We start from the raw sequence: 15,632 nt of genomic DNA, 5'->3' as shown, positions 1-15,632 counted from the left end.
TGATTCATTAAGAGGCTCACAACTCTTAATGATTCCTGTGCATCTGACTAGTGGTGTGTGCCTTCATGTGGTACACCAGACACCTTACTCCAGTCCCTCACTAGAATAAGGATTCTTGCATATGTAATGCCACAGCTCTCCATGATAATGACAAGCTGTGGCGTCATGTTCCTTTTGCACCATCGTCCCACCCAAATCCACCCATTTTGGTGAAATTTGAAAAAACTAGAGTGAATACATTTTTCCACAACTTCGTATTGCTCAAAAATGTTGCAGTATTTAAAACCAGTTTATGACAGAATTTTGGCGAAATTGCCTTGCTGAATCGAGGTTTATAAGGAGGTTGCTGGATATTGATATATTGATGTTTCCACAAAATCCTTCTCAAATTCCCAGTTAAGGAAGTTATACCGAGTTAAAGTTGGTTTTCTGTACATCCCTTATGTATGTGACCATGCCAAGCATTTAATTTCTAGCTGACAATTTGAAATCTCAAAAAGAATTAGGGAGCAGATATTGCAGATTGCCCACTCATTTTTATCATATGGCAATTTAGGTTGTGGCCAGATGTTGGCTGGAAGTCAATAGGAAAATATTACTTGCATTGCAAACAGTATTTTATGTAGCATATTTTCACTATTTGTGTTTACTTTTTGATGACTTTTTTTCAAGTGCAGTATGGTCTATGTATGATATTTTACTACAGGCGATCAAAACATTGTATCTACCCCAAAAATATTATCAGTAAAAGTGTCCACTGAGGGCATAAAAAATAAGACCTCTCAAAGCACCATATCCTGAAAATTGAAAACATTCCAAGCGTAGGAAAATGGCAACACAAGCCAATTTTTTTAAGCCTCTGTCCCCTGATGACACCAAATTCCTGGTAAAACATGTTGGGGAGGCTTTAGGTTTTACTACTGTAGCTTCAGTCAGTCTGTGTTATTGGCAACAATATTAGAGAGCAATTAAATCATCAGAACAGAGCAGTAAATGTGTCCAGAACTGGACAGAAGAACTCCCATACAGGAAACATATATCATTTGAAAAAGGAGTCACAAAACTGTCATGTGATGTATAAAAAGTAACAAAATTTATTGGACAATATAACAGTAAAATATATACATAAAATCCAAGGTTGTCAGTCATGGTAAGGTAACTCTGTGAAAGGTGGAAACAGGTAACACCTACATACCACACAAGCACACCAGGGGGTTAACGACCAGAGATCACAGGTTCAAAGAGACATAAGTAAATAAATCCTATGTAGAGTCCCACTAGGGGCTCCCTAGCATACATAAATAAAGGATCAAATAGACGACTGGATCTCACCCATTATGGTCGCGGTGTGTGTGTGGCAGCGCCAGCCCCTTCGCGCGTTTCACGTAGGCTTCTTCGGGGGGCCGTGCAGTGTGTGTCACTCACAAGGTTTTTATGCAACCACCGCACCTGGGATTAATCTAGAGACTCAATGTACGGCGCATGCGCTAATGACGTCAGCGCCGGAACTAGCATCGTCGCTGCGGCTGTCCGGGACGAGCGAGAAGCCAGGGAGCCATCTCCATGGCAACCATGACTCACACGCTCGAACCAATGGACGCCGGCGGCGATGCACCGTCACGCCCACGTCACCGTCATGAGCACAAGTCCCGGGGAGAGGAATGAGAAAACAAAATGTAAGTCTACAGACCGCTGTGAATATAGGAATAGAAGCAAAGGTTGCTAAAGTGCAAAGTGCAGTGCAAATGATGAATGTGCAAACAGAGCCAATCTAGCCAAGATACATATTATAATATAAGACAATAAAGCATAAGAAAAAGTATGAAACAACTTTACAATGACAAAAAAGAAGAAGTAAATGAGTCCGTGAGTGAGATATGGTTTTCCAGACACGTGCTATAAGTCCATAGATGAATCAAGTTCCCCATTTTTCTTTCTCTCACATCATTTGGCGATGGAAGTCATTCGGCAATAGTAATCCCATCATGAACAACTAAAATCACAAAATGGCAACAAAAGACAAATTACATACCAGAAAAATAAAAGAGACACACAGAGACATAAAAGGCTAAATCCAGATACTCTTAGAGGAAGCTTGCAAAACTATTCTGTTCATTAAGTCCGAAGGGGACCATTGTATTAAGGACATTAATCCACCTACACTCACATTGGAATAAAAGGCATCTCATGTCCCCGCCTCTGATACCGATGTGGACTCTATCGATGCCCCATATTTTCAAATCCCTAGGGTCACAATTGTGTTTTTCCCTAAAATGCCTTGGGAGTGTTTTAAGGGTACCTATATCAGTCTCATCCCTTGCAGCCGTAATCTCTCTCACATGTTCACGTGTTCTTACACGTAACTCCCTAGTTGTCAATCCCACATATACTAGTTCACATGTACATTTGGCATAGTAAATAACTGAGGTACTCTTGCACGAGATGAATTCCTTGATTATGTACTCATGTACCCCATCTGAGGATGTGAAGGATACAGCTCTCTGATGGTTTCTACATGCCAAGCATTCCATGCAGGGGAAGAAACCAACCCTTGGTTACCCTAGTCCAAACTTATCCGGGGAGTTCGCCACATAATCACTCTTAACGAGTATATCTCGCAGATTTTGACTGCGTCTAGCCGTCATAAGTGGATGATTCGATAAATGCTGACTTAGGATTGGGTCTGTTTTCAGTACCGACCAATGTCTAGACAGGATTGACCTAATATCTTCCCACTTAGAGTTGGAGGTAGTGATGGAGCGGATAGCATCCTGTTGCCCAGTTTGACCTTTCTTGATAATCTGATTAGTACTCCCAGACACATGGTGGCAATGGTCCTGGGAGAGTAGGGTGTTCCTACTTGTATTTCTGGCCCTCTTATACCCTTTCTTAATGCATCTCTTAGGCTACGTTCACTCTAGCGTTCGGCTAGTGTGCGTCGCGCTAGCGTCGGGCGACGCAGCGGCGACGCACGCGTCATGCGCCCCTATGTTTAACATGGGGAACGCATGCGTTTTTGCTTGTTGCATTTTCCGACACGTGCGTCTTTTTTGACGCTAGCGTCGGACCAAGAAAACGCAACAAGTTGCATTTTTCTTGCGTCCGATTTTCGTCAAAAAACGACGCACGCGTCGAAAAACGCACGCGTTTTTCGGTGCGTTGTGCGTCGCGTCGCCGCTGCAGCGGCGCACAACGCTAGTGTGAACGTAGCCTTACTGTAACCACGTTCGCTAAATCTCTCCCCAAGGTCCACAGCCTGATGCTCAAACGCCTCTTCTGAAGTACATATCCTCCTCATCTGGAGAAATTGGCCTACAGGCACAGCTCTGATGGTTGAGCTCATGTGTGCGGACGATGCATGGAGTAGTGCATTGACTGAAGTTTCCTTCCTATGCACGTCCGTCTCAAGTGAACCATCAGGCTGTACCTGTAGTTTGATGTCAAGAAAAGAAATTTCTTTAGGATGCCACGAATATGTGAGTCTGATGTTGTAGTCGTTGCGGTTCAGCCTGGACATAAAAGAATCCAAATCAACGACCGATCCTTGCCAGATAAAAAGGATGTCATCTATGAAGCGGTACCAACCAAGGATCTGGGGGGCGGCATGTGCGTCATCGGGAAAAATTTCCCTCTCCCAGAATCCCAAAAATAAATTTGCATATGAGAGCGCACATGCCGCCCCCATGGCGGTCCCCCACTTCTGCAGGAAGAATCGGTCTTTAAACGTAAAAAAAATTGTGTTCCAGGATGAACCGCAATAAGTCCAACACCAGATCTCTGACATCTGGGTCAAGATTACTGGACTCCAGAAAGAAGTTTGCGGCCCTCATGCCATCCTCGTGATCGATGCACGTGTACAGCGTTTCCACGTCGGCCGTCACGAGGAGCATGTCGGGCTCAATATGTAAACCATCCAAACGTCTCAGGATGTCCGTCGTGTCCCTGAAATAGGAGGGTAGGGTTTCCACCTGTGATCTAAGATAGTGATCAATATATTTACACAGTGGTTCATTAAGCCCTCCTATGCCAGAGACAATCGGACGTCCTGGAGGGTTCTGAGCGTCTTTGTGGATTATATTAGAGAGCAGTTGGTACCTGCCGCACCAAGCTAATACTTATCAACACTCACTAGTGTGGGATATAGGGAGTTACTATATTGTGAACATAGCGAAAAAAGGGTGATATCGCGATGTCTTCACATATGCACTGACTGTCATATCTTTTAATCTTATTATTTAAATAGTTCATTAAAAGTTAATTTTTAACCGTCTTTAATTAGGGCAAATTGTAATTAATAGCCATAAAGGTTCCCAGGCTGTTAATATCAGCTCACAGCTATTTGCTTAGCCTTTACTGGACAGTTTACAGAGGGACCCGAGAAAAAAATTGACATAGGGTCCCCCCATATAATCTAACTAGCAAAGATGAGGCAGTCAGCTGCCGGCTGATATTAATAGCCTAGGAAAGGGGCTATAGATATTGGCCCCCTCTCAGACTAAAAACATTAGCTCTCAGCTGCCCCATAAAAAGCACATCGATCAGATGCACCAAATTTGGTGCTTAACCTTGCTCTTCCAATTTGCCCTGTAGTGGTGGCAAGTTGATGTCACCTTTGTATTGTCAGGTGACATCAAGCCCTCAGGTTAGTAATGGAGAGACATCTATAAGACGCCCCCATTACTAACCCCATAGTCATATTATTAAAAAAACACACAGAATAAAGTCCTTTATTTGAAATAATGACACAGACTCCCTTATTGAATCAAAATTAAACCATACTCCCCGAACGCCTATTCCGCTGAAGCCAACGACTCCTGCAGCAAAAATAAAATAATAAACCACAATATTCCTCACCTGTCTGCAGAGAGGATAATAATCCACAATGTCCCACGATGATCCTGATGACTTTGAGAGCAGTCACTGACGTGACTGCTCCCAAAGACAGCCAACGATACGCTGACAGGAGGTAATCACTCTCGCAGTCTATAGCACTGAGCTACTCAGGCTTCATAATCGACAGGTAATCACAAGCATGTGTGCACAGGCAAATCACAATTTCACATTTAATTGTACCATTATAGTGGAAAAATCTTATGTCTAATAATACTGATCCATATTATTATTTTGAAGTGACACACTCACCAGGTAACAAGAAATTTGACTAAGAAACCATCAGAGTTAGGTGCTATAGACTTTAATAATGGAATGCAAAATGCTCCTGAGCATTAAACCTATCTGAATATGATGGAAAATATGAAAATATCCTTTAAGGATGTAATGACAAATAAAGATACTATTCACTTAGCCTCTTTTTAGCATAGTATTTTTTTGCCTGTCCCCCAGGGTACCTGTTTTTTTTACAGCAAGAATTCTACAGTATTCAGCACTATCCTACCTTCTAAAAACATGGACAATAACACTGTCAATGGGTCCATCAAGATTTGTCAGCACAAGATTATAAACTGTTCTGGCATTGCTTTTAAGGAATCCTTATAAAATCTTCAAAGAGTTTACTCAACAGAAATGATACCAAATAGTAACTGTTTTTTAACCCCTCCACGCTCCCTGCTGATAATGGCCTAGGTGCACATGAAGGAGGCGGCTCAGGAGTTGTCCTCACTCCATACCGGGAATATTCCAGCTGTAATAGATAGCTGGTATCAGCTTGTAACAGCAGCAATTGGAGCAGTTTAACCATTAAAATGCCACTTTCAATCACTGACAGTGGCATTTAAATGGCGTGATCACTGGTGGGCACACTCATATAATATGGTTGGCATCATTTGTTTTTACGCAGTAGATCCTGATGTTCTGTGACATGAGTTGTATGTATTGTTGTAGATCCTCAATTTGTAGCATATAAATTCAACTATCACTATTCATGATATAGCATGATATAATTTATGTGTATACATTTTGTAACCTACATGACATTAGGTATTCATGATGCCTGTGAGTTTCGCTTAAATTGACCAATAACCTTATTTACTAGTATCTACTGACTTCCCACACTATCGTGGCCCCCCTACCCAATAACTACACATAAAACATTTGTTTGGATAAATTTGGCCACAGCAGCCATCTTTTATTAACATTTAAAACATAACATTTATTAACATTGAAAAACCCCAGGGAAGGCGGTCCTCGAAGCCCCCAAGAGTCAACCAACTCGTATCCAATCTCCATAAATTTGGCCTCCAGGTCGTGTCCCTGCCCCCAGCCGCTAGGCACCAGCTCAGAGACGCTTAAAGACTCGCCCGGCCAATATCCTCCAAAAAATCCCACGTCCCCAGTCTTCTCGACTGTATAACCACCGATTCTCTAAGCCACACCAGGGGGAGTCCAGGATCTCACACATCCCCCCCCCCTCCAATTCGCCATTTCTTAACACCACCAACTTCGAGGACCCCATTCCCCCCGCCCTGCTGCCGCGACGAAGCATAACTAATTCCCTTTAGCACCATGAATTTAACCCTCGCTGCCATCATTAAATTAACCTTAAAGTTCCAAAATTGTGATCCAACCAGTAATTACCCCATTCAAAAAGGGAGGGTGGGTGGGAGCTTGCTATCTAAGTCAGAGGGGCACCAAAATGGTTGCTCCTCTAAGATGGGTGCCCCCTTTTATATTCAACCCCCCCTTTACTGCCCCCACCTTCCTGCCTACCTTGCCCTCAGCCAATCCGTAAACCCCAATTCAAATAATCCCCTGATCTCACTCCACAATATTGCCCCCACCTTTCCGCTCACCCCCTATAGGCCCATTCAACCCTGTCATGTCGTCCTCCCTCAAGGCCTGCGGCCTAGTCCGTCCTCACTTGACATTAGGTATTTATGATGCCTGTGAGTTTCGCTTAAATTGACCAATAACCTTATTTACTAGTATCTACTGACTTCCTACACTGTCGTGGCCCCCCTACCCAATAACTACACATAAAACATTTGTTTGGATAAATTTGGCCACAGCAGCCATCTTTTATTAACATTTAAAACATAACATTTATTAACATTGAAAAACCCCAGGGAAGACGGTCCTCGAAGCCCCCAAGAGTCAACCAACTCGTATCCAATCTCCATAAATTTGGCCTCCAGGTCGTGTCCCTGCCCCCAGCCGCTAGGCACCAGCTCAGAGACGCTTAAAGACTCGCCCGGCCAATATCCTCCAAAAAATCCCACGTCCCCAGTCTTCTCGACTGTATAACCACCGATTCTCTAAGCCACACCAGGGGGAGTCCAGGATCTCACACATCCCCCCCCTCCAATCCGCCATTTCTTAACACCACCAACTTCGAGGACCCCATTCCCCCCGCCACCAACACCAATGTCCTGACCCCTCAGACATTTGTGTCCCGCCACACCCGCAGCCCTTTCTCGATACCTTCCTGCACCGCAAGACACCATAAGTCCAAACCGATAGCATTCAAATGTACTCCATCTTTTCTCCAATACTCGCCGGTTCCCGACTCCAAATCCAAATGGCGAATTACAAGAGCCCCATTCCGCACCATAAAACGGGAAACTGCCCTATTAACTTTTATTCTGGCCCTGTTGATACCCTGCACTGATCGTGCTCCAAACCAAACTTTCCTGGGAATAATATCCGACCAGATTACCAACAAACGCGGGAACATAGCCCACAACCTTAAAACATCAAATTTGATGTCGTTGATCAGTTCTCTACAGGGGCGTTTACCAAGGTCGTTGCCCCCCAAATGAATCACCAGTAAATCCGGTACCCGGTCCAAACGCCCAAACTTATGAAATTCCGGTAAAAGCTGCTTCCAATACATTCCACGTTTTCCAATCCAACGTATGGTCGCTGATGACTTTTCCACACCGAGCTGTCTCCCTTGAGGGCGAACGTCCGCTCTTACCGCTGCCCAAAATACAAACGAATGGCCCATAATCCATGCAAGTAAAGGCCTTTCTCCTGAAAAGAAAAAAACAACAAACCAAAACATAATAATCACAAAGCACGACCCGATTAAATCCTCACCCAACTCAAGACCACCTTTAAACCAATGACGGGCGAATATAAGACCTAAACCTCACAGATTCCCAACGACCAATCCTCCGCACCACGTCCTCCCCTAAACCTCTTCTCGCCGCTTCCGTGGCTGCACCTATCCTAAATGAGTGACCCGAAAAATTCTCAGCCGAAATACCCCCTTGCGTCAAACAGCGCTTAAATATAGTGACAAACTGATACCGAGATAAAAACGATCCATCTCTGTGTAATAACAGTGGCTCATCATCCCAAACCCTCCCCTCTGAAAACTCCCTAAAACATAATACAGGGCACAATGGGGAACCCATCACCTCGAATAGCACAATTTTACACCCTTTTCCAGCCAAATCAGTTTTTGATTGACGCAGCCAAATCACCAGCTTATCCCCATGTAAAACTACATCCCGACCCAGCAGCCCCCCTTTTTTATTCTTAGAGGGACTGACCAACTCCCCCAAACGAAACGCCCCAAAGAATGCCAAAGCAAATGCCAACTTAAACAAAACCACCTCCGGTTGAGTAGCACATACCCTTGGTAATTGCTCACCTAACTGCAATAAAATCTCATAGGAAACAGGGCGACGACCATCTAAACTTTTCCAACCCTTACGCCACCCCTTCATCACCTGGAGGACCATAAATGATTTAGTGACGTCCTGTAACCCCCTAAATTTAAAACCGAATGTTAGACCAGCCAAAAATTGATTGACTTTAGGTACCGACCAACCTAAATCCCATTTTTGACCCAAAAGCAACAGCAATTTCTCGTCGTCATGCATATCTGATCCAAGCGAGAAGTCCCAATCCTCCCAAGTATCCCAAGTCTTAATATAATGTGACCAAGTTCCTGGCGCCAATGACCTAGACATTAACCCTCTTACTGCCCCAACGGAAGCTTCCATAATTCCTCCGGGCAGAACACTCGCACGAGATCCACTTGAGACATGCCATCTGGAACCCGATCCCACTGTGAATGAAAAATAGCGTCACCAGTCAATGATTCATTAGACAGCCGAAATTCCGCAGTGACCCACAAGTTAAACCGTAAGCCCAACCAAACGATATGCTGCAAAACTCGTAGCAACGCCGAATCTGCGGATGATAGTGAATTTAGCGTCCTCACGGCGCCTTCCGACTCACAACCGAAACAAATCTTCATGTTACCGACCTCTGATCCCCATAAAGATAAAGCAACAGCAATGGGAAAAACCATACACAGCAATCGATTAGTAGAAAAACCGTTGTCAACCCATGAAGGCGGCCATCGACACGCTAACCAACTTCCTCGAAAGACCAAACAAAAACCCTGCTCGTCTACTGGGCCAATCGTAAAACCCAAATCCTCCGCAGGCACCACCGGTGCAATCCATAGTGACTTCCCGTTATAAGAATCCAGGAAAAGCATCCATACTTTCAAATCATCCTTTAAGGCCTTTCGAAGCCTGATAAAATGAGACGGAGACTGAACTCCAACACTAGCCAAAGACAGTCTGCGACAAAAAGCCCTACCCATTGGCATGATACGGCATGCAAAATTCAACTTCCCCAACAAGGATTGCACCACATGCAACGTCACCTTTTTTGACTCATACACCCTCCTCACGTCCATTCTCATGCTCACGAGTTTATCCATAGGTAGCCGACATTCCATCGCAACCGTATCTATCTCGATGCCTAAAAAACTCAAACATGTTACCGGACCTACCGTCTTGTCAGCGGCTAACGGAACGCCGAACCTGCTTGACACACTCTCCATTGAATGAAGCAAAATTGAACAGTCCGCGGAGAGCGCTGGACCAACAAACAAAAAATCATCCAGATAATGGATGCAAGATCGAAGTCCGGATACATCTTTTACCGTCCACTCCAAAAACGTACTGAACAATTCAAAATATGCACACGACAGGGAACAGCCCATCGGCAAACAACGATCCACGTAGAAACCCCCATTCCAGAAACACCCCAACAAATGTAAACTATCCGGATTGACAGGAAGCAAACGAAAAGCGGCCTCAATATCGGTTTTTGCCAACAAAGCCCCCTGTCCACAATGTCTCACCCACTCCATAGCTGTGTCAAACGACGTATAAAGAACTGAACACAACTGTGGATCAATGCCGTCGTTCACTGACAAACCTTTTGGGAACGAAAGATGATGGATTAGCCTAAATTTGTTAGCCTCCTTTTTGGGCACCACCCCTAATGGGGAAACTCTCAATCCTTCCATAGGGAGAGACTGAAATGGGCCAGCCATTCTTCCAAGCGACACCTCCTTATTCAATTTTTCCGTGACCACTTGAGGAAAATCGTAAGCCGATTTTAAATTCTTTTTGGACCATTGCACCTTAACGTCCACAAAAGGTATTGAAAAACCATTCTTAAAACCATTTCTCAAAGTTGACGCTGCCCTTTCATCAGGATATCTACTTAGGAACCGCTCCATCTCTGCTAGACGCACCGGAGTCACCCCTTTTTTCAAATCCATCTGCCCCTTTTTGTTTTCCGCCCCTAAAACATCTAGCTGCCCCATGGGTACCTCCGCATGATGAACATTCGTGCTTAAACTTACACTTTGCCCCAAATCTGCATGACCCGTCGTTGAAGGCAAAACACAGTCCCTTCTGCATGACCACCGAGTGCCCCGACTGTCCTGAACCCCCGGTGCCCCCAAGAAATGACTGAGAACCCAGACTCGGCCTGACCGGTGCTGTCACTCTCATCCACAAAGAAATATCCTTGTGATCCCACCGAATATTTGGACGTACTGCTTTACGTTGACGAAACTGTTCATCGTATCTAATCCACCCTTGACCCCCATAAACCCTGTATGCCTCCCCAATGATATCTAAATAGCAAAACAATGGGGCACAAGTTTCCGGCGATTTTTCCCCTATGACACTAGCAAAAATCGCAAAAGCCTGTAACCAGTTAGAAAAAGTACGTGGAATTAATCTAAACCTTCTCTTCTCCTCGTCCTCTTTTTTGGAATCATCCCTACGGGCTTTGTCTAAATTGAAGCGCTCTAAAGGGAGTAGCGAGAAAATTTCAACATACTCCCCTTTCCAAATTCTCTCTTTTACCTCAGGTTTCAAATGCGCGCCCAAAGGCCCCTCAAAACATACGTACACCTCCCCCTTAGCCGAATCATCCACCCGAGTTGATTCGTCTTTCTCTTTATTCCCACTTTCCATTATCGCCGAGCCCCCCTGTTGAACTACTTCACAACTACCAACTGATGTCAACCCAGGTGCCAATGGAGCCCCCTGTGAAATACTGGATCCATGTCCGCAAGAGTCGCCGACTCCCTCCGCCCCGGGGACTGCCCTCTCCCGAACGTTCCCCAACCACGCCGATAACGGCGACGGTTCAATTTGCCTACCCCTTGTTTCCCACATTTGAAACAAATCTCTTAACCCTTGCATTAAAATACCTGCACCAACGCTAACCCCCCCTATAGAAACCTCCCCTCTACCCGAATCAACACTAGGAGCTAGTGATGGTAATAAAGAAGGTAAAACGGCACTCTCACCTGGCTGCCTGGGCGCTGTGATCCCAGCAGCCGCTGATCCCGGGTCCAGATGCGCTCCTACAGTCCGTGCTCCTCCGTGTCCGGGCGGGCTTGATGCTCCACGAACTTCCATGGGCCAGTCCTGAGATGTCGTTGCAGAGATAGAATCCACTGGGTGGTCCCGATCCATAGGTGCTGCCCGCGATGAATCAAGGCGCGCAGCGGGACGCTCCGCCAACCTGCCCCCACTACCTGCCTCAACCCCCCCATACACTAATGCCCTCTGCCCCTCTACAGCTCCTGATTGTACCCCCCTCTGACAATCCCAAAGATCCACATTAACTGCAGTGCTTCCAGCACTGCAACGGTTACTAGTAGCAGCAGCCAGCGAGTGGGCGGGGCTAAACCGGCGCCCATCACTGACTGCTCTGCGCTCCTGGGCCTGTGCTGCTGCCGCCCGAGAATCTTCCCTTCCACGCTGAGCGGCGGCCTGGATGGATGGGCTCGCCGCCGCTCCTGTACCTGGCTCCTGTGCTCCGGCAGTCTCCGGTAAGTGCGCCGACCCCCCGCGCCGTACCGCTGGCTGAGGAGCCCGACGCGCAGGCCCCCGTCCTCTCCTCTGTGCCACTTGTCGCCGCTGAGCCGGGCCCGTTCCTGGCTGAGCACCGGCCGCTCCCATCCCTGGATCCACATGCGAAGACGATCCTTCAGATGAAGGGGAGGCCGACACCTCCCCCCGCTGTAGGCCCCGCCGACTAATGGGATTCCTCCCGGCTCCCTGGCAGCACTCGCTAGAGCCGCGGTTAGCTGCTGGAACCGGAGGGTCCCTTGAGGGGCTCCTCACACGGCGACGGGCCCTAGGGGTGACCTCTGGGCTCAGGCGCTCCGGAGGACGAGACCTCCTAGGCCGGCGGCCCTCAGTCAGGGAAGTAGATGACCCAGGTCCCCCCTCAGGAAGCAGGCCTTGCAGCGACGCCTGTAGCCAACCTGCGCCCCTGGTCTTAGCCGCATCACGGAGGTGCTGTAAAATTGCCTCTACCTCCATTATCCTTAAACCCACAGCGCTTGCTATCTAAGTCAGAGGGGCACCAAAATGGTTGCTCCTCTAAGATGGGTGCCCCCTTTTATATTCAACCCCCCCCTTTACTGCCCCCACCTTCCTGCCTACCTTGCCCTCAGCCAATCCGTAAACCCCAATTCAAATAATCCCCTGATCTCACTCCACAATATTGCCCCCACCTTTCCGCTCACCCCCTATAGGCCCATTCAACCCTGTCATGTCGTCCTCCCTCAAGGCCTGCGGCCTAGTCCGTCCTCACTTTATTAGCATCTTAAAAAAATGTGTTAATTTACACTTTCAACTTAGCAGTAAAATCACTGACTGAGGCTAGGTTCACATTTGTGTTCAGGATGGCTGCCTACTTCCTCCCTTCTTCCTCCGTGAAGCTCTGCTTACTTCTGTATGCGTCCTGCGTTTCCCTGCATACCTATCTTTAACATTCGGTACGCAGGGACATGAGTTATATGTGGATGCGTCCGCATGTGGAAATTTTACGTTTGCGGCAAAAGTACAGAAACGTAAAATTTTGCCTTCCTGAACGCAAATGTGAACCTGGTGTTACTCATGTTTCTATATGTCATGCCATTTCTGAAGAAATTTGTACTATTTGTATATACATTTTAATTAACATTGCGCATGTACAGTACATGAGTAGTGACAGCGTGACACAAGTGTCATGATCTGGTGTGATGCATAAGACACAACTGTAGAAAAATATAATGCACCGCACATCCAAAAATCATGTATAAGACAGACGGCTATGACACCTGACTCGTGAAGCTCTGCTGTCATTTCGGTCTTTAGAAGTCATTGGTAAAGTTAATAAAGATATTCAGTGGTATTAGAAAGTTTGACAACTTGAGAGAAAGGGCAATATCTTAAAGGGGCTGTCCGGTCTAGAATGACAAGTCTGCAGTTACCCTACGTGTCTGCAGACTTGTGAATTCTCCCAGTGCGCGCTGTGTAATGAGTGTAATACTGTGCAAGGCTGCGGCTACAAGACGTGCGTACTTCACAGTGCATGCGCCGGGAGGATTCACAAGTCTACACTCACACAGAGTGACCGCAGACTTGTCATTCTAGACCGGACAAACCCTTTATGGCTTCATTCAGACCAGTCAATCAACTTAAAGGACCTTTCATGCATTAATATAATTAATCCATAAATTTAAAAAAAAAGTGTTTGCACATGCGAACACCAATTCTGTTCCCCTCACTCAAGCATTTGAAATCACTGCTCCACGATGTTTTGCAGCACTTTGGCTCCCATCTGATTTGGTCTTCCGCTATTATGAATGTCCTTCTCGGGTTCTCATGTTGATAAGAAAGTCCCCTAATCCTGTCACTGCCCATACTGCAGCACTTTTTTTTTTCAAAGACCGACTCAGCCGGTGATCGTTGAAATGCTGCAGTATCTTTACGAGTACAGTGCACATGGCTGCTGGAGACATTCACCGGGCTCAGTGTCTCTGGTCATTTCCATCGGCATTATCAGCGAGCGTAGTAATTGGCTGCAGCAGTTATTTGCGCTGTAGTCATTTTGTCGCTGCAAAAATAATGTTGCTGGCCATGATTCACAGTTCACGGACCGGTCAAGGGTCTCCTGCCCCGAACTTGGCAGCCATGAGGCATAGATGAGGCTTTTAAACCTGAGTCAGGAGACCAGCAGTCAGTCTCTGAATTATAGTCCTTATTTGTACTCTGACGTCCAGATGTGTGAATGTGGATTATTGCTGACTTTTTTTTTCTTTAGGCGTAAACTGGTAAAATTATTATTATTATTATTATTAATATTATCAAAGCACCATTAATTGATGTATGCTGTACATTTGAAATAAAAAAAAATAGTTTGCAGTAAATTCCTTTAAAAAAACGTATACTTTGTTGTGATCTATTTAAGTCGTTCAGAAGTGGCGCGCTCCACAACCCTAATCCTTTTTCTAGCATTAGGACACAATTGAATTTAAAGGGAGTCAATCAGCAGGTTTTTGCTATGTAGAGAAAGAGAAGCAGAGAGAGACAGATACCCTGATTCCTGCGATGTGTCACTTACTGGACTGCTTATTGCAGTTTAAATAAAATCAGTGTTTTATCAGCAGGAGATTACCCCTAAAAGACTAATTGCCTCGTGTGCTCTACTCCTCCTGATCTGTGTAACTCTGTCCCCACCACTGATTAGCAGCTTTCTGCCTATGCACAGTGTACACAGATAGCTGCCAATCAGTGCTGTGGGCGGGGTTAGAAAGAGCTCGGCATTCAGAGAACTGGTAGATCTGCAGCAGAGAAAACAGTGATTTTATCAAAATTGCAGCTTGCCGACCAGTAAGTGACACACCACTCGAATCAGGGTCTCTACCCCTACATTATTTTACTATAAAACTTGGTGACTGATTACCTTTAATAATAGTGTGATTTTCTGTATTCTTTCTATGTTACTAAAATATTATTCAACAACAGAAGCATATATTTGTGAACTTTTAATATAATTTTTTTTATTCCAGAGCAAAGACCTTTAAAACTACCAGAAAAGCTCATAGCAACCAATCAAAACTAATAATAAAGCCCATAGTAACCAATTAAGCTTGTGTCTGCATTGTGATTAGTTGCTATAGGCATGTCAGGCAGTTTGGACTATTGGATCCATAACTTTTGCCTGACAAGGAAGCCCCCGTCCCTGTAGTATCCAGTTATACATTTCTAATTATGGTCATAAACTTGTTAGATGTTGCCAGGTTCTTCATGTTTCTCAGTGTCCTATCTATATTTATTGCAGAATAACAACTACAGCTGCATGTATGATGGACCTGCGGAGATATCCACTGGATGAGCAGAACTGTACTCTTGAAATAGAGAGCTGTACGTATTATCTCAGGAGACATAAAAGAATACATCATTATTGCCAGCATGGGGATTTCAGAATCAGATGATATTTTTTCCTATTTTACACAGTAAAGTGTTAATACGATTTCTTTTGTTGCCCTGATTAGCCATTGCACGGGTGCATATCCGCAACACAAGAGAACTAATGGTCACATTTTAATCAGGTTCCATTTGAAA

General features: G+C 45.4%; 1 protein-coding gene across 1 annotated transcript in view; it reads left to right on the top strand.

The window, feature by feature from the left end:
* The window catches only part of GABRB3 (gamma-aminobutyric acid type A receptor subunit beta3), a 474,798-nt gene that overhangs the window by 372,452 nt on the left and 86,714 nt on the right, over positions 1 to 15,632 (top strand). Inside the window, exon 5 of the mRNA XM_069757827.1 lies at positions 15,349 to 15,431. Within this exon, the coding sequence (XP_069613928.1) occupies positions 15,349 to 15,431 (83 nt within the window). The remainder of the gene's footprint in view (positions 1 to 15,348; positions 15,432 to 15,632) is intronic.

This window comes from Ranitomeya imitator, chromosome 3 (assembly GCF_032444005.1).
Source record: "Ranitomeya imitator isolate aRanImi1 chromosome 3, aRanImi1.pri, whole genome shotgun sequence".
Classification (NCBI taxonomy): Eukaryota; Metazoa; Chordata; class Amphibia; order Anura; family Dendrobatidae; genus Ranitomeya; species Ranitomeya imitator.
Note: the sequence above shows the minus strand (reverse complement) of the source record. Positions and strands in the feature narration are given on the sequence as shown.